The 27,650-nt window shown below is 40.6% G+C and overlaps 1 protein-coding gene across 2 annotated transcripts in view; it reads left to right on the plus strand.

Annotated features, from left to right (window-relative positions):
• COP1 (COP1 E3 ubiquitin ligase) overlaps positions 1 to 27,650 on the plus strand; it is a 124,586-nt gene that overhangs the window by 10,715 nt on the left and 86,221 nt on the right. For both annotated transcript variants that reach the window (XM_048312580.1, XM_048312581.1), the window contains exons 5-11: positions 2,030 to 2,149; positions 4,111 to 4,179; positions 13,143 to 13,202; positions 15,017 to 15,093; positions 20,063 to 20,120; positions 23,641 to 23,755; positions 27,190 to 27,325. In XM_048312580.1, the coding sequence (XP_048168537.1) occupies positions 2,030 to 2,149; positions 4,111 to 4,179; positions 13,143 to 13,202; positions 15,017 to 15,093; positions 20,063 to 20,120; positions 23,641 to 23,755; positions 27,190 to 27,325 (635 nt within the window). The remainder of the gene's footprint in view (positions 1 to 2,029; positions 2,150 to 4,110; positions 4,180 to 13,142; positions 13,203 to 15,016; positions 15,094 to 20,062; positions 20,121 to 23,640; positions 23,756 to 27,189; positions 27,326 to 27,650) is intronic.

The raw sequence follows: 27,650 nt of genomic DNA on the forward strand, positions 1-27,650 counted from the left end.
CGGGCTTGTCTGATCACATGTGAGAAGCTGTGTTCTATCGGGAAGCTGGAGGAAGGCTAATACCAACCACAAGAGGGAGAAAGATGCGTTTGGAGTCTGCTGTTCTGGTTCAGATGCCACAGAAAACTGCCTGGATATCTTCTAGACTTGCTTCATGTCATGGAATCTCAGAGCGTGATCTGTGTCCTCAGTCCATCAGAACCTCTCTGCAGCACCAGTGGATGCTCTTGTACATTAAGATTGAAAAGAATATATGACATGAGCCAAAAAACTTGCAAAAAACTTTGTCCTGCTATGTCTGACATCCTTGTCTTTTGTAATTCATAAATAAGATTGCAAAATAATATTAAAACTCATGGAGCCCCTGTTTTTAAAAGCTTATATTAAAGTGGTATTAATTTAGGGGCTGTGTTGCAGAAACCAATGCTGTCAGTGTTTGAAAAGAGCATTCTTTAAAGATTCATTGGTTTACTCACAGTAAGTTTTTATATTCATTATAAAATATGCATATACCATATTTAATATAAAATATGCATAAGCTGGGTATGGTTTGAAGTGCACACAACTGACCTGAAGGCATGTACAATTGCTTCTTGGAAACTGGTTTTACTCTTTAAAAGCTATGCCTGTAGATGCACCTATTTTTGACAACTACCAAAAAGTGGACAATCTACCATGACTTCATGCCCCAAACAGTGTTGTGCCTACCTTTTGGCAGCAAATAAAAATTGCAGACATCTATAAAAAGAGTTACATTGCTGTTGTACCTGTTCTTTAATGTGCCTTGTATTACTTTTGGTATCAAGGGAAGTCATCCAAGAACACATTGCAGCAAATGCAATGGGTCTCATTAAGAAATCATGTTAAGGCATGTTTGAGCCTCTGAGTAGTTTAGCAGTAGTACAATTAACTAGTGCATTAGTATGTTAAAATGTGTCTCAAATCCTGTTCACTTGCTCAAAAATCATGGGTTGTTTTCCAGTTACTGCAGATGGAAATTGAGTTTTTTGCCTGAGTAGTTTCCACAGGTTCTGTTGAGAGCTGTAGAAAAAGTTGTGTGTTCTATATGGATGTTACGTATTTTATTTATCTTAATCTAGTTAATACATAAAGGCTACAGCCGCTGAGAAAATAACTAATTTAGACTGGCTGGCATTTCTAGTTCTCTCCAATTTAAATGTCTTGATTTAGTGTCATAGATTTTTTAGGACAGGATTTTTTAATCCAGCTTTGTTTCTTAGATGTTCTTTAGACCTTTCATCTGTTCCTGTTGGTTCATGAGGCTTTTTGATGTAAGGCTGTACTATCATTAACCTATTATTCAGGTTTTCCTGTGCTTAAAGATACCTTTTTTCCTCTTTCTTTATTGATAAGAAGAAGAGAAAAGAGCAGGGAAGAATGGGCTATATAGTAGTATTTTGGCCCTCTGAGGAGTCCTCCACAGCTCCAAGCAGCTTAAATGAGATCAACCTGATGAGCTCCATCTTCTTCCCAGCTTTCACATTTCCCTTAGGCTTAAGAGGAGTAGTGTGAGAGAAAACAGTAGAACAAATAAGCTGGTACTACCTTCTTTGATTTGAGTTTAGCATGAGGGTTTTACCTATTACTTGGGTTTAAAAAAATTAAAAGGTATTGGCACATAAAGGTATTTCAGATGTAATGCAACTAAGCTTGGGTAAATGTGGAGTTTTTTTTTTTTTTCCTCCCCACAGAAATATGTTCTCAGAAACTGAGGCACAAATCAGATAAAATTGTTGCTGTGAAATAATCTTTTCCCAGCAGCAGCAACTATGCGTTCATGAAGCACAGATATATTCAAAATAAGATAAGCAGTTCCACAGTAAGTCAGAGGAGCCATATCCTGTACACGTGGGAGAACTGGGAATTTGGATACATGAAAACTGTTTTGCAGTTTTACAAAGGGATGAAATATTGCTGTGTTGCTTTCAATATCCGTTGTTGGATGGCTTATATAGCCCTGGATGGCTTGGACTCACCATCTCTCCAACACCTCTTGTTCTCTTTTTAGAATGGCCACAGGTGGCAGATAATTCAAGATTTGTTGGGAACTGATCAAGACAATCTTGACTTAGCCAATGTCAACCTGATGCTGGAGCTGCTGGTGCAGAAGAAGAAGCAGTTGGAAGCAGTAAGAAGTTTCTCTTATTTAAATGAACACTGTGTACTTAGAAGTTTTTTCTTTTGATACCTTTTCCCAGAAGCAAGATTCTATTGGTGAATTATTTGCTCAGTATTTTGTCTTGTGTTCTGGTGTTTAAAAGGTGACCGTTTTGCTGACCTCTGTAGTGAAGTAGCATTTCAGCTGGGATGCATATAACATGCTTATAATGTTGTTGCTGGCAGGGTTGTATAAACAAGCAGAAAAAATAGAAAAGGATAAGTGACCATGACTCATAGAACACAGAAAAGCACGTGAAGAAGTTTGCTAATTTTGTTGCACAAGTAAATGTCAGATCTTAGTAATGAGCATGAAGAAGTCCAGAATATAGATTAAAGGGTGTGAAAAGGATCACACCCTTTAGTTTCTGCTGGAACCTGCAGCATCTGAATGGCCACCTTTCCTGAAGGCTTTTTCAATATTTAATGCTTGAAAGAAAAGTTCAGATCTCTTGTTTATGAAGCTGGTTTGAAGATTTATCCAATACGAAGCAAGCTGTTGGTATGATTTAACCGAAGTGTAGTTGGCTTGGGGTAGTTCTTTGTGTATTTGGCCATTCCATGCTGTTTAAGTTATGAGAACCAGACCTTGTAAATTAGACTGGATTATTACAGAATTTGACCCAGTGAACTTTGAGTAGCAGGGTGGATTTTGACAGTGCTTTAAAACAGGTGAGGAAAAGTTGTATTGGGAATGGCTTAACTTATTCACTCCTACAGAATCAATAATTACAACTTGATTTTCTGCTGGAGAGTAAGTAACCCCAAAATACGCTTGCCTATTAGCAAAATTGTTATGTTGCCTTACTGCATGGGGACTTGTAAATATATTTATTGTGGTTCAGTGAAGTTATGGTAGGGAAAAAGAGGGTGAAACTTTACTTTTTCTTTTTCTCTGCAAGCCTTTTTGTATTATTTATGACAAATCTGAAGCAAAGAAGGCATATGACTTGGTGGATGAGTATTTTTGAGTGTGAATATCTTGTAAGGATGCTAAGCCTAAAAAGCGAAACCACACCTGACATTTAAAGAACAATTTGAAAGCATTTTTCTTGCCTAGCTTTACTTGTTCACTTTCATTATTGTCAGAGCATAGGGAGTGAGAAAATAACCTCAGAAAAGTAGTATTCTTGCATTCTAATGTCTTTACTTTCCCTGTGCCCTCTGCCTTTAATGGATTCTCTGTGCTCCTATGTCTTGATCCCTTTTGAGTGTGTGTTCCCAGTCCTTTAATAATAAATATTTTGATAGGTTGTGCAAATAAGTCTTGGAATGCTGGGAGATGATTAGGGCTGCATTAATGCTGGAATATAGGTCTTAGTTTTCTTTCCTCTTGTGGTTCTCTTTATCATGTCCTGTGAAGTTCTTGGCCAATTTGGGTGAAAATACTATGCTGATGGCTGAGGTAAATAACCTGTTATGGAAAACATTAGAAAGGGATGGTTTCATTTCATCAGTGACTTTATTGCTGTCTTCCACTCTGGAGAACTCTTCAGCAGTAACTTCTACATAAACATAAATGTTTATTTTGGGGAAGGCGGTTTTTTTATATAAATACTTCATCCTTTGGTGTGTTGATCACGAAGTGGATGCTGATGATTTTCCGGGGTAGCCAATGAGTCTCTGAGGAACCTGTATTCCAAAATCAATTCCAGGTGCAGTAGCCAAAGGAAAAAAAAGAAGCTTTTCAACTTATTAGCAACAACTGTTACAAGGACTGCTGCCTTTGCATAAAAGCTTGTTGTGAACCAAACAAAACCTTAAGACCTGTGAGATAAAGCAAAACTACCATTTTTAAAACTGCCTTAAGCTATTTTTCTCTTGCTAACCTTTAAATGTTTCTGTGCTGTGTGGATTTCTGTGTGTAAAATGAATATTTGTTTCTCTTAATGTCCATGGAAGAGTTATGCTTCCTTATTTACTGTGTTGCAGGAGTCCCATGCTGCCCAATTGCAGATCCTTATGGAATTTCTTAAAGTTGCCAGGAGAAACAAACGAGAGGTAACTTCCTTTGCGTTTCAGTGTGTGAGGCGGTGTCTGCTGCTGTCTCCCAGTGCACTTCTGTTGAAGTGATGTGTTAGCCTGGCATTATTTCTGCAAAGAACAACTCAAGGCATGTTTGGGGAAATCTCAGACAGAGGACACATGGGTTTGAAGGAAAATTAATCTCTTTATGTGTGACAGCTTCAATTTTTAATCATTTGCCTTCTCGTCTCACACTGGTGAAGCATGTGGGAATATAGAGACTCTTTGGTGTAAATGTACGTCAAGTTCTTGAAACAAGATTGTTTTCCCAACACAGAAAAAACATCAAAGATTGGGAAGGAGTGAAATTATTTTCACTACCAAGTTTTTTCCTTTAGTTTATCAAATACCATGACTAACGTGATGACACAAAAGAATGAATATTCTGTGCTTTTTTCCTTATTTGTCCTAAAATGAGTGTCTCAAGGAATATGAGAGAGTTCTATAATCACATATACAGTCTTTCATGGTTTGGGACTCTTCCTTTATAAGGTCATGCAATACATAAACCCTAACACCACAAATATCCCAGAAACCTAGAAAAATGATCATGAACACAGCAGAAAGATGAGCTCTCTTGTGGCCCATGGTTTCTAAGAAAAGATGTGAAGAACAGAAGACCCAACAGTGACTGTAAGGTCAAGCTTGAAACCATTTAAATGTGATGGGTGTAAGAAGCCTTGTCCAGAATGCATTGAGGGTCTGGTTATGGAGTCATTCCAAAGCAAGTCTGGAGTCTGTCCACCAACAGATATCCATGGCCAAAGCCAACAAGGGTTGTGGAAAGCCCAGAGAAGGGCAAGAGAGCTGGTGAAGGGTCTGGAACACGTCTTAGGAGGAGCAGCTCAGGGAGCTGGGGTTGTTCAGTGTGGAGAAAAGGAGGCTCAGTGAGGACCTCATTGCTCTGTAACCACCTGACAGAAGGTTGTAGCATGGGGGAGTCGGGCTCTTCTGCCGTGTCTCGGGTGAAAGGATGAGAGGAAATGGCCTCAAGTTGCACCAGGAGAGGTGCAGATTAGATACTAGAAAAATGGTTTTTCACTGAAAGAGTGGTCAGGTATTGGAGTAAATTGCCCAGGGAGCTGGTGGAGTTACGGTCTCTGGAAATGTCCAAGAGGCATCTGGATATGGATTGGGGATATGGTTTAGGGGTTAGTATGGTGGTGCTGGGGTGGTGGTTGGACTAAATAATCTTGAAGGTCTCTTTCAACCTTGATTCTGTGAGTTTCAGTACCTGGGAAACCTTTCCCATTTAATCTGCATCTGTATCTCTTTAGTAATAATTTTTAAAGGTTTAAACATCTCCTTTTAAGGCTAAAGAAACTTAATTTTGGCTGCAGATCCTCTGAAAACAGCTGTCGGAACATCCTGAAGGCAATTGGGACATATAGTTTATTTCAGCTCCTCCATATCCCTGCTTAGGCATTCCCCCTGTTGCCAAGACTTCCTCTAATGTTATTTTGTACCCCCCTTTATATTCCAACATGAAATGCAGGCTGTCACATCTCAAAAGACTTCTGTGCAGGCCTGTCAGTTCTGTCCTTGCTATAGCGCTTAGTGTCTGGCCTTGCCATTTATTTTGAGGGAAATGAGGACTTGTCAGACTTGTAGCAGTCTTTGCTCTCACTTGATAAGGGTAAGAAAGATAGAAATCAGTGGGTAGATGGATGGAAAATACAGACCAGTCAGTAGGATAGCTCCACGTATCAAAATCTGTCTTGGGCAGTCAGTTTGCACACAGAGTAAATGACACCAGTTGATGCTTCCTTTTTGGTAAGTGACAAGGTCCTCCCTGTAGCTGGTGGAGCTTGTGGCAAGCACCCCTGGCTGGAGGGAGTTCTGTGGGGATAATAGAGCAATTACTGTTTGGGTTATGACAGTGGTGGTGTATCCAGACTGCAGAAAGCCTGAGATGGTGGCTTGGAAGGTGAGAAGGGGGGGTTAAGTGACCATATTAACAATGCAGTAAAGGTTATCAGAGCTGCAAAGTTCGCCATAGTTTCTTTTGATGCTGTGAGAGGTGACTGCTTAAGAATGGAGGAGGGAGCCCAAGGAACATGTGTGGACCTTGGAACAGTGGTGTATTGCACATCATTGTGAGTCACACAAGCAGCCTTATTATGGGGAGGAACATGACCTTTTTTCCTTTCTTAATTCAGACTTGGTTTTAGTAAATGCAATTTCACTCAGTAAGCTATAGCTGTGAAGATAAGTTCTTAATAAATAAAAAAGGTTCTTTTATTTATGACCCTGAGTTCTTATTTCTAATTTTTGGCTTAAATGTTTAAAGGAACATGGTAACTTTGCTTCCTAACTTGCCTCTTTGAGTACTGTTCATTGCAAGATTTTATTAACAGGTTTAATTTACTACATACTGCAAGTTCTTACATAGGGACTAAGGTACTTCTGTAAGTGAATACAGGTATTGCCTTAGAGTTAGTGTACTTGTACAACATTTCACAACATGTTCAGAGCAGATGATTAACCACCTGTAACCCTCCTTGCTTACTTCACTCATAAGTTATGTATTTTTTTCTCTTGCATTAATGAAATGGTGACTTCTGAGCATATTGGAGTAGGTTTATAGCTAGAAGAAAACTGTCTCTTAGACTTGTACTTCAGAATATTGGTGCAGTCAAGTCTTTTGACAAATGCCTCTTTGTCACCTTTTCATAATTTCTCTAGAAGATAAATGTGAGGTTCAGCACCTGCAGGAGTTTCTATTAGAAATGCTATTTTGATCTGTTTGTAACTTTTCAAAAGGTTGATCTTTCAAGCTGGAATTTACTGCATGTTTTTTGCACGTCCTTTTTCTTTTGAAGTTTATGTATTTTGTTTTCTTTTTGACCTAGAGCAATATGGCAAAAAACCCCAAATCCTTGGCAATAGTAATAGGGGAAAAAAAAAAAAAAAAGTCTTACTTTAGAAAAGGTTGAAAACAAATGCCTAAAGCTTAAAAATACTTTTTCAAACAAATAACAGGTAGTTTTGGAGGGGAGGAATGTATTGATCATCCACAACAGTTGGTTGTCTGTAAGGCAAACTTAGCATGGCTGAGTGCCTTTCCATATGTGTGCACAGTTAATTGAATGCACACTCTGCATTTTTGTTGTTTTTCTTTTTTTATCCAGCGGCCTCTTCTGTTGAAATTAAGAACCCAAAAAGTCTGGAAGGTCAAGTTTAATAATGAAATATTATGACTTGGTAGTGGTGGGTGTTTATTACTGTTTTCCATGGAAACCAAATGCAGCAACCTGTGACTTTTTAAAATTCTTGTTTTCATACATGTGTTGCATAAATGCTTTCGCAAATTTAACTTTGTTAATTCTAAATGTTCACATGTTCTTTCCTCTTGAACACTTTGTGAGAGAGGTGATTATATCAGTTAATTCTCCCCACTTTTATATTCATCACTTTAAAGAAGAGGCCTTGCTAATTGTCTGGTCAGGATTTGAATGTTTCCGAGTAGTTGGACACCGCCATATACATCATACAGATAATTTCTGCTAAAATATTGCTAGCTCAGCTACCTGATGGTATTTCTGTCAAGCAGCACCATTGCTTACTGAAGGAGAATACTGAGCCTGATGATTAGTATCACAAATCAAGTGCTACACAGGTGCTATTCTCTAGGTCTGTTCATGTTTCCCTTGGCAGATGTCACTTCATTTTTATGTTCTCTGGGCTTTTTCTTTCTAACAATGTGGCATTAAGTCTCTCGTGTCTAACAAACAAGGCCTCTTTCATGTCTGCTAATGCACAAGGCTGTTTTTTAGCTGTTAAACATCCTGGGACAGAAAAATAATCCTGAAGTGTCTCAGGCTTGTGGCACTGAGTGCCTGCTCAGCATTTCAGAATCGTCGTTGTTCTTCGCACCCTCAAATGCATGTCTCTGTCCAGCTGTCTTCACTTGCTCCATATTGTGAGCATGTTAAATACTAAAAATAAGAGGAGTTATTATGGGATAATTGCTGGGAATTATAAGCATGAGTTCTCCAGGGATGTCATTACCTTGTGTTAATCACTTCACCTGTCAAGTCTTGTGTTCTGCGTGTACACACATGGATGAACTAATGAGTAAGCAAGAGGAGGTGACAGAACCAGAAATCAGTCATGCTCTTTTGTTGTCATGTGGTCTTGGTTACATTTCAGGACTGCTGAGGAGAATTTATAGCTAGAGTAATCTGGTCCCTATCCACTGCACTTACCTGGTATTTTAAATCTATTTGCATTTCTAAGTTGCTGAATGAGAGATGTGAGCTCCAAAAGCATTGATAAGAAGCCCAAGGATACAGTGAATGTGTGAGCAGCAAACTAAAAATTCCCATAGTGGTATCAGCATATAATAGCTGGCTCTCCTTGCTGCAGCGGAGAGGTCTTGCAAAGAAAGAAGCCAAGTAGCACCTACTACTGATGTATTAGACTCTAAGGCAATTAGTCTAATTGTTTAGGCAGCTTTGTTCCCCGCCCCAGATGTCCTTATCTCATCAGGCTTTTCTATCAGACCCTATCACTAAGCCTTCAGAGCATGTTTCCTCCATACTGTAGGATGTAAATGAGGGAGAGGAAAATTCAAGATACAAAACACACTTTATCAGCCAGGCATCTCTTTCCTCCTACCTTTGCGAATTCTCTGTGTTAAAGAACCTGGATATTCTCAAGGCTTTTGTTAGCTTTTCCCCAGTTATGAGAAAGCATTTATAATTTGGAGGAAGTATTGATCAGAGAGAAGAAATATTCTCAGCAGATAATGTGTTATAGATGGTCTGTCCACATGTTTAAGAAGCTCAGATGCCATATTTCACTTAGGAAACTTGTGGAGATTCAGGTGTTCCTGTCTTCATGCAAACAAAAACCTTGCACCTCCTTCTAGTTCTGCAAAGACATTGTAACAGAGAGGTATTTTGTCAAATAAGTGATATTTGATTTAATGTATAAGACTAAAATTTCTCTAAGGTCTGAAGATGACCTCCATGCCATAGTTGCCCTGTATGTTGTAAAAGGCTCTGCATCCAAAGCAATAATGAAAAGAAAACCCAGAGACAGACAAGACTTCCAGAGAGAGAAACTGATCTTGTTGTGTATTGTCATTGAGGTATTGAATTCTACAGATAGAAATTCATTCCACTGGGTACCTTTAGAAAAGTTTCAGCTGTTGGCTGGTAGTGAAGTTTATGCTGTGGTTTGTAAGAGCAGTAGTTGGTGGGAGAACAAGAAGTAGGAAGAGGCTGAAGTTGGATGGATAAAGTTACGGGACAGAATTAAGGGTTTATTTACAGCAACTACCTGGTTTATCCTCCTCAGGTGGGCAGGTGATAGATTTTGACCCATCCTGGTTGGTGCAATGGCTTTATGTGTCTGGGAAGATGATGTTCCCTCTGGTAATAGACACTGTTCGTGTGGACCTATGTTGTGTATTGTGATGACTGCACAGGGAGTCTGGATCAGAGCCTTGAAGGTGTGTGACTGAACATAATATGGGCTGTGAGCTTCCAAAAAGTGTGAATCCACTCTGCTGTTTAAGCTGCTTGTTAGAATAGTGCTGCTGATTTTGCAGTATTTCTTCAAAAAATAAAGGAGAAAATAACTCCTGCTGTTCTGTTTGTGCTTTTTCTAGAATTGGAAAGACAGTTGGTCAAGGCTGTATGGTTCCTTCCCTTGTGCGTTTTTCTAGGCTGTGTCTGTGGCACTGGGAGGCTCTGCTGAGCTTTTAGCTTTTTGCAAACACTTAGAACTGGCACCAGGAGACCCAGTCAGGACTGCTTGTTGTCCGTGCGGTACAAACACAAAGCAGGAAGTTGCTGCCTCCCAAGAGGCTCTCCCTCCAGGAAAAACAGGAAGCTCCAGGATGAAACCTTAGTGCTCTACCCAGATATGCTTGTTAGTAGATGGCCAACCAAAACCAAAATGACCCTGACCTGGTGTTTAGCATTGTGTAAGTTCTTGGTAGCTTCTTGACTTGAAAGTCTGAAATCCCTTTTCCAGGATTATAAAAAAGTTTTGAGGTCATAGCTTTTCTTTCGTACATATGCTCATGTGTGAAAAATGGGACCAGAGTGTTACACACCTGCTTATTGTAGTTCACTCTCTGGAGTTGAAATTATGAGGTTTAACCACTGAATTAAGGACCTTCTCCTTGTCCATGTTGGCCTTTTCATTTCTAGGAAAGCATCTGTGTCTGAGAGTTCATACTGTGTGCTTCTCTCTTAGCATACATTTCAGTGTTCATTGGAACTGCTTTTGCTGACTTAATCCAAAGTCTGACAGGCGTGATTCTGCCCATCACTGGGACAGGACTTGGCTTGCTTTCTGTGCCCAATAGTGAAAATTAAATTAAAGGCCCTTAAATCTGGATATACTGCAAGAACTATAATTCATTTAGCTTTCCTTAAATGTCCCTCAAAGGCTGACAATTATAAATCAGTAGTCTCATTTTTCAAAGTTTAATTGGAATGAATGTGGATTGATTTAAGGTCTTTGATAGATTAAAACACTTAACTAACATACCAAAAAACCCCAAAGATTTCAGTGTGGGCATTAACTTATTTTATGTTGATGGCATGAGAAGACTCCCTCCTAAAATAAGCATGACACACTCTTACCTGTATTTTAGAGCTGCTACTGTTGGGTAAGTTTATGGTAGGTTGTAACTAGAAGGAAGAATTGGTAAATAAAGTCCCAGATCTCATGCTCTTGGCTGTGTGCAATAGTTAATGAAAGCTGGCCAATAAAAGGTCTCTGCTCTTGTTCCTATAAAAAGTATCCTGTTTATGTGATGTCAGCGACCATCAATTATTTTTCAGATGTCCAGTTTGGCTGTGAGCCAGTACATTGTAGAATAGCTGATTTCCTCACTGTAATTTTGGAACTTGTAAGTGGTTTTGTAACTTCTTTTTAAATGGGATTTATGAGTGTGGGGGACTAATGGTATTTGCTAGAGCTGAGTTCAGGCAGGACCCATGCTGTGCAAGTGTCACTTGGCTTTACCACTAATCTTGGAGTTACAGCACCACCTGCTATTCTTGCTGTAGGTTCCGAAAGTGAAAATGGAATTATCTGTTATGGTGTAGTGATTTGTAAATTATCTGTGGCAGTCTAGTTCTAAACCATTAAACTTCTGCTGTCTGTGCCTCAAATTAAATGTAAGCTGAAACCTTCAGAGTACAGAGATTAGGACACGTTTATAATGTCGTCTCATTCCAAAGAAGCAGCCATGTTAGAAATAGGTGTGGGCCCAGCAGTCCTTCCTTCTCCTGTTTTCAGGGACAGAGGCTTTTGTTAGTGTTTAAAAGGAGAATTGAAATGGTGGATTATCTAATGTAGAGCCCACATATTTGGAATGCTTTACAATAAGAGGGGTTTTAATTGTGCTTTTTTGTTTAAGCAAAACCTTCTGACACTTAAAGGATTGAACTTAAGCACTTGAGTGAATAAGTTTTCAGGAGTAGCTTGCCAGATATTCTTTGGAATATGTCATACTAAGAGTAATATGTCTTGCCAAACTAGTTACTTTGGATTTGGGCAGTTTAATATTCTGTTGTAAAGCTGAAAGTACAAAAATTTGTTTTGTCTTTGGAGAATGTGTTGTGCGTAAGCTTTCAGTGGACTTAAATCAGCAAATGCTTCTGGTCACAGGCCACATTGCTGGTTGTCTGTAAATTTTACTGGGAGCTCAGGAGAGTCAGGTGGACTTCCAGTTCTCCATCTATTTATTTCATTTCTGTGTCTCAGTGAAGCAGACTTGCACTGGAGCTGAGTTTTGTCGGTTTGCGTCCAGACTTGGAGCCCTCACCCAGAGCAGCGTGTGTGTGTTTGGGCCCTGCAGGGCTGGGTATGGGCTCTGTGGGTGTTGGGGTGGGACCTACCTGCTGAATAAGCAGGTAAGTAGATGATGTCCTTGCTTAGGTGTAAACAGTTGTCAAGTCTGTGGCTTCAGTAACTCGAGGTGAGCAAAGCCACGTTGCTGACTGACTCAAAACCTGGAAGATGTTGCATGTGGCACAAGGAAGGGAAAGGAAATGTTGGCTGGTGAGAGGGGAAGTCTTCTTCCGACCCTTTCAGGTATAGCCCTCAAATTGACTCGAGTTTATGGTGTAATCCAAGGTAAGTACCACACCTTTGGAAGAAGTGATACCTTGATACCATGTGGTGCTTGCTCAGTGCCAGGAGCAAATCTTGCTCTGGTCATAATGGGTTTTTTCCAATCCAAAAACTTAATGACAAAGTTTAAATGGGCAAGTGACAGGTTAACAGCTAGGATGAGAATTAGTCTTAATACCTTTTAGCAAAATATTTTGTCTTTAGTTGAAGGGTGAAATGATCATTGTCGTTCATGGTGGGTTTTTTTCTAATTGTGACAGTTCAAGGAGGAATGGTTTTAAAGTAAAAGAATGTGGGTTTCGATATTAGGAAGTAATTCTTCCCTGTGAGGATGGGGAGGCCCTGGCACAGGGTGCCCAGAGAAGCTGTGGCTGCCCCTGGATCCCTGGAAGTGTTCAGGGCCAGGGTGGACAGGCCTGGGATAGTGGAAGGTGTCCCTGCTTATAGCAGGGGGTGGAATGAGATCATCTCTAAGGCCCCATCTAACCCAGACCACTTTGTGATTCTATACTCGGTGTTTACAAGCCAGTTACACCTTGCCTGAGAGATGTTAGAGGAGCATAACAGTATTACTTTGGATAATGTGGGTCTCTGTGATTGACATCAAAACACCTCATGCTCTCCTTTTGCATTGTTTCAAAATAATAAGCTTTGTCTTGAATGTGGTTTGTGTGCACACTTAGGTTAATCTGTGCATTTGAACTTCCTGCCTGGTGACTTTTGAATTGTGTAGCACACCAGCTAAGATAGTTCAGGTTCCTCTCTGGAAAGACTGTAATTTATCTTGGTGCTGGTGCAGTGCAGATTGATTTAGACTTCTCCCATTCTCTTATCCACAGCAATTGGAGCAGATCCAGAAGGAGCTAAGTGTTCTGGAAGAAGATATTAAACGAGTAGAGGTGAGGTGCCCAGACATTGTTCTGACTCTGGCAATTTTTCATTTTCATCAAGCTGTCTGCCTTGCTGTGAGGCTGCTGGGTTAAATTTATGGCATTTAAGTCAGTAATGGGAAAATGAACAGATGATGCTCTTTCTTTAATTTGTTCATTTAGTTGATGTGTTCAGGCTGCAGTTTGGTAGCTCTTATATAATCATTTCTTTGTAGTAGTAAGTATTTTAGAGTAGTTGCTAGAAATCAACAGCTGGCATATTGATCCAAACTTAAGATTTTTGTATGTTGCAGTGTTCTGCACAGGCTGTTTAAATCTGAGCAGCATGCAGGTCTTAAAATGGGGAGGTGTTGGGGATTCACAACAGGGTTGTTATGCAGAGATTGGCCAGGAACAAAACCAGCTCCTGCTGCATGTCAAAACTGATTCCTGCTACCTCCTGATACAGTTCTCTTAATTCCTTAATGATGGGAATCTCTTGACATTTTTGCTAAGAATTATTCTCCAAGAATTTGTAAACCCATCAATGCAATCCTGTCTTCATTGAGTCTTTAGGTTCCTCTTTGGTCCTTTCCTGTAATCATTCTAGTGTTTAATCCTGGAGTAGGAAGCTGGTGTTTCAGAATACATCAGACTGCCACCTCTCAAAATACCATTCCCTTAAACCTTTTTGGGAATCAGTTTGCCTGTTTGCTTCTCACTTCTTGCTCACCTTGAGCAGTCAGCATGTGTTCCCAACTACCTCCCAAAAGCTTTTGAGATTTCTTCCCTCAATTAATACGTGCGCTGATGGATTGGCAAAATATAAATATGACTTGACAACTGCCAGAATTTCCATTTATCTGATAGCTATTTGGAATTTTTTCAGACCTCTTTTCCTAAATGTTTCTTGGCTTTGGTGAAATAAATATACCTTAGCATGTTTTCTTCAGACTGGTAAAATAAGCCTTGAGCTCTAGGAGAAACTGTTCCCAAAAGCTGTGGGATCCCTCAGGGAAGAGCATCCAGCTACCTGCTTCTCTGCTCTTTAATCCGGCATTTCAGTGGGCTGCTGCTGGGGTATATTCCTGGGGTGTGGTGGTGACCTTGCCTTTGACCTCTCAAGCCTGGGATCTCTCTTGTCACAAATATCCTTCTTTCTACCTACCAACTAATAGGCACCTAGTGGGAATTTGAAAGCCCAAGTAGTAATTGTCCTGAGAATGCTTTGCCCCTCAACTAATGAGCTGCTGCATCCTGCATAGCTTCCATTTCCCAAACAGATGAAAGACAGTCTCACACTGGGTACACAGCAGTGACTTAGTCTGGGATGGACAAAGCCAAGTTTATGTGTGAAGTTTGTCTCTTGTGCAGCTGTCCCACAGAGGATTGATAGATCCTCTTTTAAGTCTGTGGCACCACCTTTGCCCTGTTGCTTTGTGGCTGTTCTTGCCATGACCCATATCCAGCTTTACTTTCCAGTTGTGAAGGCTGTTAGATAAGTTTGCACATATCTCAGAAATGCAGTTACAGCTTGCTTGTTCTGTGTGTTTAAGGGAGATGGGTTAGAGGCAATTGGATGATAACCAAATCTGTTGGGTTTTTTGGAGTAGAAGCTCCAAAACTGCCACTCTTGAAGCACTGAGTGCCACAGCTGTAAGATTTTTGAAACTCAATTGGAACGATAACTGAAAAAAATTGAAGAAAATCAATGTTATGTCAGGGATAGTAAAGATTTTTAGGTAAGAGCTGAGTAAAATGAGAAAAACACCAGTACTCTGTGAACACATGTATTAAACGTGCGTGTTTTGTCAGTTCTGATGTGACATGGCTTTCTGTTTCAGGAGATGAGCGGCCTGTACTCCCCAGTCAGTGAGGACAGCACGGTGCCACAGTTCGAGGCTCCCTCACCTTCACACAGGTATGGAGCTTGCAACTCAACTTGCATTTCAAGCTGTGCATGTTGCACTCTGCTTGCTAGTGCTTTCGAAGCAGTGCCCAAAAGACAAGCAAAACTGGGTTTTAAATGCTGTACAGTATTTTCCTATTCTGTTTCTGATTGGTATAAACTTTATGTGAACAAAGAAGTGAAGAAAAAGCCATCTAAGTCTGCATTTGGGTGAAGAATCTGCTCTGAACCAGATGCCATGGAAAACTGATGGCTTTAAATGTCATGTGAATTAGTAAACTTGAGTCATAAGCCTTTGCTATGGAATAAAATGTTACTGTTATTTATATGCTGCCTTTTCTGAACATTGTGCAGTTCTGCTTGGCATATGAAAGGTCTTAATTTTGTGTGATATTGGAGTCCTCTGGCTTCCCCAGTCAGCATGAATAGCTAAAGGTATGGGCTCAGATCAAAATTTAAAATGTACAGCCTAATGATTCTGTTTATCTGCTGTCTGTGTTGATTTAATGAAATGCCTTTCTAATAACTTAATTTCAATGTGTACTTTTGTCTGGAATATTGCATAGTCTGGTTTCTTGATGATAATATTGCAGATGCTTCTTGTATTCAAGTTGTAAGTGCCAGAGTTTGAAGTGCTCTACTTTACAGGTGTGTCTTTTGGTGGCAAGAAAACTCTTGATTTCAACGGGGCCGAGTTGTGTTATTAAGTGATCATCTCTGCTGTCTCTTAGAAGTAGAATTCTCTAAACTGTCAGCTTCTGTTACAAAATGGTACTGGTAGATTTTTTGCCTAATAGCCCAGAAGTAAAAAACGACCAGATTCCTTCCCCTAGAGAAATGTAGACACGGTGCTGTGGTGAGGAACCCAGCAGTATTGTCTGGGATTTCCTACTGAGATGCTATTTCTGGACACAGAGAGCAGTATCTCTCATATTTCTATGAAGCTCTGACTGGCCCTTAGTGAAAGGATGGGAATACAGTCACAATGGATGGGAACAGCATTTCTAATTCAGCTCTTCTGTGCCTGTTTAATTCTCTTTGGGTGCAGATGTGTTTCTTGATACGGGGTATTCTGTTTTGCTAAGAAGCAGTTTTGTGAAACTGATGAGATTCTTGTCAAGTTCTGCTACTTTTCTGGTTATTGGCTATTAAACAGATTGGTTTTGCTCCGTGGCACTGACGCTTGGGATAAACTTGAGCACCGATTGGGCTCGGTATGTTAGATGTTGGATGCCTTCAGGCCTAGAAACCTTTCTCTTTTAACAGAAGATTGTACTTATGAGTCAAAATGTATCTCTCTTACTTGAGCTAAGCTAACAAACAAGCCCCCAAAGAACGTTTTTGTCTGTTGAAGGCTGGAATAACATTTTAGTAAAAGAGTTGAGGGGGGAATGGACTGTGGTGAGAGCTACACTGGTTTCCGTCTACTGAGAATTTCTTAATATTCCTCTATGCCTATTTATTTCATGTCCTAGGGGTCAGTCAGTCTCAGTTCCTGCTTTTGAAGATGTGAGAAAACATCAAAAATATTGTAGTGCTTTGTGGATTGATGTGCTTCACCTGGGGGTCTGCTGGGAGGTGGCAGTGGGTTGGAGCCATGATGGGTGCAGAGACCATGGGCTCTTTCTTAGCTGCCTTCTTATGCCTGTCTGGGTCCATCCTGGCTGTGTCTTGAACTTTTGGGTTTTCCCCCTGGTACAACATGCCAGGGGTGTGATAATTGCATATTTAGGTGTGTGCTAGGGGATGTGGGATTGCCTTGTTCTCTCTGCTTTAGAAGACCCCTTAGCTTTTTCTTGGTGACATTCCTGCATTGAGAATTAGCCTTGAGTGGTAAAAGAGAAACCAGTATGTGAAGGAATGTCTGAAGAGGCATCAGTTGTTGCCAGAAGTTACTCCTGTAACTTCTATCCCCACCCTGTCTCGACAGTTTTGTATAATTCAAGTAATTGCATTGGTGTGAATTACCATCAGTTAGATTCCAGGAATGTCTATCACTTGAAACTAATTTTATTTTCAACATTAAGGGTAAGTTTTGAAGAATTACCTCAGCAACATTTCTCCTTGGCAGGAATGCTGCAGAACAGCTGATTGGAGTTTTAAAATAGGCTGACTTTTTTCATTTCTCTTAACTGAAATATTTAATCTCAAGTGCATTTTAGAGATGCCATGAGCCACTAAGAGTGAAATACAAACATAGTTGGGGATGGATTCACTTCCATGTTAAAATTATATTGAACTTGCGGAGACTTATTAGCTTATCAGTGAATTAAAATGGTGTATTTAAATCAAAATATAACTTAACATACTTAACACACTGCTAATGAAATATAATTGTATAACACTTTCCTAATGTGCCTTATAAATAGTACAAGGTTATCACAGACTAGTGCTGAGATGAAGAAAACTTCTTTAGCCTTTGAATTTAAAGTTCAAGAAAATAGAGTTCTTTGGAATTCAGTTTTATCTGGTCTCTGGTGACTTGCCCTTATTCATCTGCTTCCTCTAAATCACAGGCTTGCTTCATTAATTTTCTGTTTCTTTTCATTGTTTGTAGCTTTTTTCCTCTCCATTCTTAACATCTTCAAAATGTGAAATTACTTTGCCTCCCCCCAGCTTCCTTCAGAAGTTCTTTAGCAAAAGAACCTAGCCCAGCTATGATGTTCAGTACATCCTTGTCTGCAAGAAACACGTGTTTTCTCTTGTGCCTACACAGGGGATGATGAAATACTAAATTGGGTAATAGCACAGTGCTTGTTTACAGCGTTGCATATTGCTTGGTTCGTATACTAATAGAGAACAAGAGGGGAAGAAGAAGGGAAGAGAACAAATAGTTCTGTGCGTGGATTTCTGAACAGGCGCGCGTGCTTTGTGCTCCCAGTAAATGGTGCGAACAGAAGGTAGGAATGAGCAGCTTCCCTGAGATGTTATCCAGGGCTAATAGCAATAACAAACTATCCCTAATAGGAGTTTGAGGGGAAAATTCTGGTCTAGGAATGAGTTGCTTGGTAACTCTGACTCAGTTATTGAAATCCTGATCCTCCTTCCCCTCCATTTGTTCTAATTACCTCTTCCCATCCCTGTAATGGGATTTATAGTCTGTGGATTGCCTTGTTTTTTGTTGTTGTTGTTCTGGGTTTTTAAATGTCATATCGGTGTAGCTGAATTTCCAAACTGAACCTGATGTTACAGCTTTTAAAGAAGAACTTGGAGGGCACTTCTGTAATTTTCTGGTTACTTGCTTCGTGTTTGTTGAAAGGAAAAACATTCAAGCACACATGAGTTAACTCAGCTATAGGCACTGCACAGAAATGTCTTTGAATTTGTACTCTGGTTGGGGAGATGACGTCTGCTCTCTTTACATCACCAGACAACCTGCAGCAGAACGAGACCAGACACTCTTAAGTCTGTGTGTTTTGCTGTTAATTGCTGCTGTACCTGTCTCAGAGTGGAGTACTTTTTCATCGCTTTCCAGCTGAATGTGTTATTCCTGCGGTTCCTGGCAGGATCTGCTGTCCCTGTTTCATTATTTCATGAAGCCACATGCTAATTTAAAGTTCATTGTCCCCAGCCATGCCTGAAACAGCTCTGCTGTTTTCTCCCGTACAATAGCTTGCAGCAAATAATGATTTTCATCCCTCAGATTTTTCTTTGTTTTCAGCTTTTTGTCTTGCCTAGAACCAAAGTCTAATCAGTCTCATTTTCCAAGTTAATTTTTTAAGTCTCACCAGTGGTTATGTCTCATCTTCTGTTTCCACTCCCCTCCACTTACAGGGGAGCTTGAAAACATTCAGAGAAATAATTAAGCACTGCTGTACCATTGGTTCATTCTTCTAGATTTACAGGTGCCCTGCCTGGCATTTCAAGCAAACCAATTTATTTATGACCAAGGTTCTCAAGTTCACACATAAGTTCTGGCAACTGTTACGTAAGCAGCAATAGGTACACTCATCTTTGACAAAACTAGGACCTATAGCACTGCTCTAGGAGCTTTTTAAAGAAACCTTCAGCTTCCCCAGGCAATGCTTAAAATCTAAGGTTATGTCATAAGAAAGACTGCGAATAATGAGAATAATGATCCCAGATAGTTTCTTCTCTGTCCAAGTCAAATGACACAGCAGAAGCAAGGCAGATGAAAAGATTTTTTAGAAACAAATCATGGTTATTTTCATAATGTGTTCTGCATAATCATTGTGTTCTAATATGCTAATCTTTACCTGTCCTGGAAGTATATGGAATTTGAGTGATAAATGTGCTTTAATCTGGCTCTGGTGTCTTACTGTGGGAGCTGAATTTTTTGCCTGTATGTCCAAGAACACTGAACCACCTGTTTTCTGCTGGGATCAGGAGATCTTTCTGCAGTTTTGAAAGTTAAATTCCACTGAGTTTGCATGTCTATGCTGTGTTTTTAAAACAGTGATTTAAAGGCTATGTTGTGTGATTATAGATACTATAATGTGGTGTAGTGTTTTCTAATAATAGTAATCCTGGCTGTCAGTATTTTGGTTTTTTAGTTTATTTCTGTATTTCCTTAGTTGTTTCTGTTTAAACTAGTGTCTGTCTTACACTGATTTCTTTAGCTTTTCCCTTTCCAGTGTTGATTCAAATGCCAGAGCATTAAACTTTTTTTCTATCATTTTTTTTAAGGAATTTTAAACCAATGGTAGCATGTTATTTTCAGAATGTCTTGTGCTGCATATTTCATACAAAAGATATGCTTTTGCATTCTAATTAGAAATTATTCGACTGCACTACACATAATTGTGTGTGACAGCATTCTGCTCTAGGAAAACTCTATTTAAAAAAAAAAAAAATCTCTCCTAAAACCCCCAAAAAATATAACCTTGTGTTCCCTGTCTGTAAAATGGATTTCAAAGGCAAGTATGCTGCAGAGTGTCAAGGGGGGAATAGCAAACAGGTTAAAAATGATAAAGGATGGCTGTGCAGTGATTTAAGCAGACTATTTCGTTTATTTTTGCAGTAGTATTATTGACTCCACCGAGTATAGCCAGCCTCCAGGCTTCAGTGGCAGTTCTCAGGTAAGATAATATATCTGTCTGCACGGGGGGACGGGAGAGTGAATGTGGAGGTTGGGCAGGGTTGAGGTGCACCTTCATCCATCTCCAGAGCACCGGTCAGCTGGAGCCTTGAAAATGCTTTTAACTGGTTGTATGGGCAACTGCAGCTGTAGGAATGATTGTGCCCAGTTGTGTGAGAGACTTTGTGTGATGTATTTAGACATCTGAGACTTATTTCTTAAAGCTGACTCTTCCATGGAAGAGGGGATACAGTTTGCTCTGCATCTCCCATGTGGGCAGCCCTGGGGAAGGGAGGTAAATCCCTGACCCTTTGCATTGGCTTAAATAGCTGTAGATCAAGCTTGGCTTTCAAAACAAAAAAAACCTGCCTTGCACAGTTACATCGTTTGTCCTCATCAGGGCCTTACAAACCATTATAAATTCATCTAGAGGGTAAAAAGTTGCATATAGAATGGAGCTGTTTGGCAGGCAGCCTCCAAACTGTCTGATCTGCAAGGCCTCCCGAATTCCAAGCAGCACTGCTGTAGTCTGGCAGCTCAGAGGGATTCAGCTGGGCTGGGAAGCTGTCACTGATACCCAGCTCACAGTTCCAAAAAGGTGAAACAGTTTTCATTTGGGCAGATGGACTGTTGGTCACATTCCAGCTGTGCCTTGGGTGCTCTCTGGTGGTGGTGGACTGCCCCTGGCACGCACCAGCATCAAACTGGTAAATTAACAGGTTGAAGTGCTGTTGGATCTTACTTGATGTAAAGAAAAAACCACCTGGATTTTGAGCTGGTGCACATATATGTTTGCATGCAGGGTTTTGGGTTTGAAGCCGTGTAACTAACTGGTAATTAGAAAATTCCGTCTATTAGTCTGTGGGAAAATGCTTGTGGTTCCTGCTACTCTGGCCCTTGGAGGATTTTGCTGGAACAGGGAGTTGTAGTTCTACCGCATTTCAGAGGGCAGGTGAAATGTGGATGGGGGTTTTATGTTCAGGACTCTGATGTGCTATGGTGTATTTGTTCTCCACTGACACTACTTGTCTCAGTAGTTCCTATTTCAAAGCCAAAATTGATAGCATAGCTATCCTGCTGGTGAGCTCAGAAAACAAACAACCTAGACTTTCTAGTCATTCTGTATGACAGCCTTATTTGTGTGAGAATAATCTTTTTTGTCCTCAAATGCGATTTCTTGTCCTCAAGAGTGCAAGATCTGTGCTCTCAAGTACAAATTTTCAAATTAAACTTTAATATATGTTTGGATGGGGAGTTCAAAGAGAACTCTTGAAGTTAAACACTTCTGTTCAAAGGTAGTCTAATTTCAGGAAGACTTTGCCATAAAAGTAGTTTTAAGAATATAAAATAAATTGGGAGGGTTTTCCCTAATTGTCAGTCACAGCAAAAATCATATATTGGGCACTGCTGGCAGCAAGGGTTATCTAGGATGGACAGCAGAGCTTTCTTTCTCAATATAATTACTTTGTGCATTGCCCACAGACATGTTGTTAGGGAAGAATTTATATACCACAGAGCTCTAGGACACTTCTCTTCCAGAAGCTGAGCTTCAGAAGTAAATGGTGGACAAGTCACTGAGGCCCTGGGCAATTCTGCAGGTAGTATTTAATGGCAGTACCTTTTTTCTGCTAGAAATAAGGAGCTTGTGTGCAGCTATGATGCTTTTTCACAGTTGTTAGAGGACTCTTTAAGAGTATCTGATGGAGTTCAGACAGTAAAATCACTCTTGATAACAGAGGAATCCAAACTAATATCCTCAGCTAGGGCAACCATAGTAGTTTTAGCCATCGAATAAAAATTGCTTGGGTGTCTTTTCTCTCTTCCCTTATTTTTTCCTCCTGTTGCCCAGTATTGCTTAGAAAGTAGCCACGGAGCAGGCTTCATAGAAATTGAACATCTGGTTTTGAGCAAAACTTGAGCAGATTGAAATGTTTAGCTGGGGGTGGTCTGATGACAATGGGCTAGTGCCCCTTGCTTGGTTCTCAGCACAGCTGGGTTGCCATGTTGCCAGCCTGAGACCTGCTCCAGTGAGTGGTCTTTCTTGGGACACCCAGCAGGCAAACTCTTACGTGATTGATTCCATCTCAGTGTGGACTGATCTGGCAGATCAGGCGTGGGTTTGGGTTGTATCGCTCATCATGGCTCAGGCAGCTTGCCTTAACTTGAGACTGAAGCCGTTGTTCTTTGCCTGAAGTTGTCTCGAGCCCACATCACTACTGATGTGCTGAGAGAGCCTGGAGGCATTGCAGGCTGGCACACAAAAATTATAGGAGGAGGCTATAGAAGTGTTCTATTGAGCGTTTTTTAAAGATGTAACGTTTTAGAAAATGGTACTTGAAAGGTATTGATGTAGGAGCACTTCCCAGTGTTGTGTATTGAGGTTGGAGCTGCTTTTGGGGTGAACAAGCTGTGAAGACCATAGGTGCTGTCACAGGCAAGCGTGAGCCACGATGTCAGTGTGTGGCTTCGGGTGGGAAGTGGTGACTTGGGGGATCCACTGCTTGGGGTTTGCTTTTTTCCTAGAATGTTAGATTGCTTTTTGTACAGGTACAAACAAAATTTGAGTGGGCTGTAAACTGATTTTGTTCTTGTTGGCTTGGTAGGTGGCTGTAATGAGAACAGGCTGTTCTCCTGCATGGATTGAGGGGGAGTTGTACACGAAGTGGGTTTTGTCAGTGCCATTGAGTAGCATTATGGGCCTTGTACTTGCTCAGGGTTGTTGTTCATTAGGGAGTTTGATGGTTCTTAAATCTTTTAAAATTTAGCTTTGAGGATGTGGTATGTGAGGCTTCTTAAATAGAAATTAAAGCAAGGAGCTCTTTGTGCTTCTTATGTTAGTAGAGGGTTTCATTCCTTTTCACGACTCGTGATTAAAATGGTAAGTACTGCATGTCCTGTGTTTCCTTCAGGAGGAAAGATTACTTACTTAGTTTAAATCCTTTGCTCCTACCTCTCACTATTACTGTTTGGGTAGGTTGGGAAATGGCTTTAGTGATGATTTTCATGAACTTCTTTTCAATTAACCTTTGAACTTCATGCTGTCTTTTACTTCTCTTTTTATTTGCTTAGTTTTACAGAGTTACTGAGTCGCTTCAAAAGAAATAATTCAGTAACTCATTAAAATAAACACCCCCTTCTCTTTTAATGAGCTGTCTGCCAGGGATCTGGGGAGTATTTGTTGTAGAGTCTGTTTGATTTGTGAAGCTGGAAGATGGCTTTCTGCTGTCTATCTGAATAAATGCAAGACAGGGTTCCCCAAGGGTTGGGATTGCCTGTCCTGTGTGTGAGGCCAGAATCACTAAATTTGCTAAGGTTCTGAAAGCAGGGGTTTGTTTTTGTTACATTAAGGGGTGCAGCATAGGACCCTAAGAAATAACTGTTGACAGTGCCAAGATTCTTCATTTATTGTCATTTTACACTTCTAACCTATCGTATATATTGTTTAAAATTGGGTAAAATCTATGGAAGCGAAACCCAGGCCTGGCTTTAACTTTCTGAAGTGTTCTCCCTTCTCCCCTCAGACCAAAAAGCAGCCGTGGTATAACAGCACGCTGGCCTCGCGACGCAAGCGCCTCACGGCTCACTTTGAGGACCTGGAGCAGTGCTATTTCTCCACCAGGATGACTCGTGTCTCGGGTGAGTGCTTGTGCAGTGTTCCACTTCTGGTGGCAGGTACCTCTCGCAGAAAAGCTTTGCTTTTGAGAGAGCAGCTCGCACTTCGTCCTCGCATGAGAACGTGGCTGTATGTATTTGTGTCACTCAGATCATTCCCTTTTGCTATTCTTGACCAATCTTTGAAGTTGCTAAATTTGGAACACTTAATCCTGTCACTTTGGCGGGCACACGTATGGCTTTGTAATCCCTTACTGTGACGGGTAAAACCTACAATAAATAATTGCTCTGGTGCCTGTTCTGAAGATGAAAATGCCTGAAAGCAGAGGTTGAGTTGTCTGTCCACTAGATGTGGTATAAACCCAGTAGTTAAAAACACTGCTATTGAAATGCTACAGAGGTGTAAACATAAATGGATACATTCTCCTGTATTTAGCATGCAAGGGGACACTTGGAGGTTACCCTTTATTGTCTAGATTGTGTCTTGGTTAACAAATAGCTTGGACTATAGAAGCTGACTGTGCAGCAGTGCTCTTGTCCCATGGGGCACACCTTAGATTTAAGGCTTGTTTTGAAGAATTAGAAGCTGTTTTCAAAGTTGCCTAGATTGCCTCATTCATAATTGACTAACAGTGTGACAGCAGCTAGAGTAATTGTTGCCTACTGTATCCATGGGTCTTAATTACACACAAGACCCTCTTAAGAAATGAGAGGGTCAAATAGTCTTGAGGGTGAGGAGGGTTGTTCTGTAGCCCCTCTGGAGGGCAAACCAGCTTGGCAAAAAAAGCTTCAGGCAATGGACTGCAACAGGCAAGAGATTTGCACCACCAGGCTTTGAGCTGCAGCCCATATCGAGTGACAGACTGCAAGGAAAGCTGCCAGCCCTCAGGGGGTGGGAGACACCACTTACGCACCAGAGGAAACCAGGCAGAGGTTGCTGCACCACAGGATCTTTACTTAAGGCAAGGACCAACCTCCCAAGGAACAGATCAGCAGGATTGCTGGGGTAGAAACCTCTGCTTTTTTCTTCTCCATGAATTTAGTTTCTGTCCCTTTAAAATAAATAAATAAAAAGTAACTTTAAAAATTCATTAATAAATGGCTCCAAATATAAAGGCTGCAGCATGTCTTAGGGGAGCTCACTCTTAGAAGTATTTAACATCTTTTACCTACTTCAGAGCACGGGCTGACTCAGTTCTCATGGTGCACAGCAAAATTATTTTAGCATGGAATGCAGCACGTTGGGAGGTTACTTCAGCATCTGAAATATTGGAGGAGCACATTGCATGTGTCCAGCCAGATCCCTGTGGAGTGCTAGCAGGTGCTTTGCAGAATGCAGTTCTTCACAGATCACACTGAGATGTTGTTATGCAGTGCTATCTTGGTGATGCATAACTGTGTTTATGTAAAAATAAAAGTTATTAACCAAGGATAACAAATGGGGCTCTTCCCAGCATTCCCTTGTAGAGGGCATCTTTCTTCATAATTGGAACTATAAATATGAATGCAGTGAAACTGGTTTTTTGTATTCATATGTGTCAGCTGCACCAAGAGCGGAGGATTTGCAAGGGCAGGTTTTCTCCTAAATAAGGGGTAACCTATGATACTTGATTAAGTTTTCCTCTCCTAAGTCATTCCTGCATTTTGACACATTTTAAATAGGATTTAATGTGGATTTAAAGCTTTTTGCAAGAAGTGCCTCTGATTGTTCGAGTAGGGAGTGGAGACTTAATATTACTGTAATTATCAAATGGCCTTGCACTTTGCCAGGGAAAGATGTCTTGAGAAATAATATTCAGTTTTCCAGGCCCATATAGAGAAAAAAATTATAGAAGGTCTGTGTGCTTGATCTCTAAATGAGGGAAATGGAAGGGTGGCAGCTATTTGTCCCTATCACAGTGCTGAAAGAGAAAACAGTCTTTGAAAAACGCTGACTGATGTTTGTGTTGCTTCTCAGGCTTTTTTCTGTAGTGGTCAGGTGCTGATGATGTTAATTTAGAGCATCACTTTGTTCATTTTGCCCCTTTTCATCTGTCTGCCATGGATAATGTATATGCTAGTACTCCAAACATGCTAATTACTAGCCTTCACTGTTCCTTTATATGATCAAACATTAAACACTGCATATAAGGGACACTTCAAAATGCCTGTAAGTGTAGAGATAATAATTTCTGATGGCAAGGAATTACCAGAGTGCAGAAATGATTATTCTCTGTGTTTTCCCACAAGAAATCACGGCTGGATTTTGCTTTTATAGATCAACCTCTCTTTTTTCACCCTGGTATTTCCAAGCCTTTAAGTAGATCTTGTTATTTCTTCATGCTGCTGATAAGGCTAGCTTAACTAGTGGGTGGAATGTGATCTCTGGGAGGGGTGGGGGTGTGTGGGTGGTTTCTCTGATGCTGGGGTGGAACAGGAGATGAGGTGTGCAGTACCTGTAAACCAGCAGTGTTAGCTGTAGGTCCCCTAAAATGCACTGGTGCAAAAAGAAAGGGAGGGTGGAAGCATTAGAGAAGGAGTATGAGAATTGCTGCAGATCTGGGGGGTTGTGATGAAGCCTGAAGGTGCTGCCTGATGTTTGGCTGTGGGTATGTGACGGTATTGGGAACCCAGATTTGCCTGTGAGGCATTGCTGTAAGTTAGGAATTTTTCCTTGCTTACAAAATACTGAAATTTAGAATGCTTTAAACAAAATTATGTTCCTACCAAGAAAAGTTGGGACTTCTGAGAAGTCAGTGAATGACTTTCAACTATCTACACTGCAATTTACTTTTAACTTTTGTAGTAAACTGTTCCATTTCCCACAGAATATATATCATCATTATTCAAGCTGGCTCAATTTCACCTTGTCTGCTGAAGGTCATAATTTTCACAAAACTTCTAGTACAGGGAGCCTTTTGGTTTCATGCTTGCCTTCATTCTCCAGCCCTGAAATGCTTCTCCCTTAGCTCTGTTGCTTTTGGAATAACAAGAGAAGTATTTTTTGCTAAAAGTATTTTGAATGTAATTGACACCAAATGTAAACATACCGTAACAGATCAGGGAAAGGAATATACTTTCACTCCTGCTGAAAACTAGACATGTCCTTTGCAGTGCATTTTGATATGCTTAAAGGTTTTCTGTTAATAATCTATATGGCCCATGGGCTCTGAATGTGAATAAAATGAATGAGCTTACCAGGAAAGTTGTATTTGACTTCTAGGCAGATTCTCAGCATAGTAGGTTCACCCAGCACTTTATTTGTGGTCTGAAAAGCTCATAATGCCTTCAGAGAATGCTAGAGATGAGAGAGAGCCTGGTTTTGACCAAGTGTCCTCCCCAAATAACAAGCATCACGTGGAGACAAATACCTTGATTTTTTTTTTTTTTTTTTTTTTTTTTTTTTTTTTTTTTTGTTTACTGTTGAGTTTACCTCCTTGCTCTGTTTCTGCCCCCTCCAATGTGACTGCCTCTTCTAGATGACAGCAGAACCACCAGCCAGCTGGATGAGTTCCAGGAGTGTCTGTCCAAGTTCACGCGCTACAATTCTGTGCGGCCCCTGGCCACGCTGTCCTACGCCAGTGACCTCTACAATGGCTCCAGCATAGTATCCAGGTAGGACACACTGTGGCTCTGGCAGCAGGCCATGGGCATGTGGGCTGCTGAGGCTCAGTTAATAGCCCATATGAAGCAAGTTATTGTTGGTACACCTGCTGCACTTAGCACTTGCTTCCCAAAAATCGTTTTGCCAATGTGTGACTGTGTGTGATAAGTTTGTGACTGTCATTGGTCTGTGATGGCACTCAGGTACCTCAGCAGTACTTTTTATTCCTGTTGGTGTTGGTCAAGACCAAATCCAGAACCTTTGAGGTGCCAGTATCAGCAGCTGTTGTACGAAGCCTGTTGTCTTCATGCTAGCTTAGTTCTAAGTGATGCAGTT

This window comes from Corvus hawaiiensis, chromosome 9, assembly GCF_020740725.1.
Source record: "Corvus hawaiiensis isolate bCorHaw1 chromosome 9, bCorHaw1.pri.cur, whole genome shotgun sequence".
Classification (NCBI taxonomy): domain Eukaryota; kingdom Metazoa; phylum Chordata; class Aves; order Passeriformes; family Corvidae; genus Corvus; species Corvus hawaiiensis.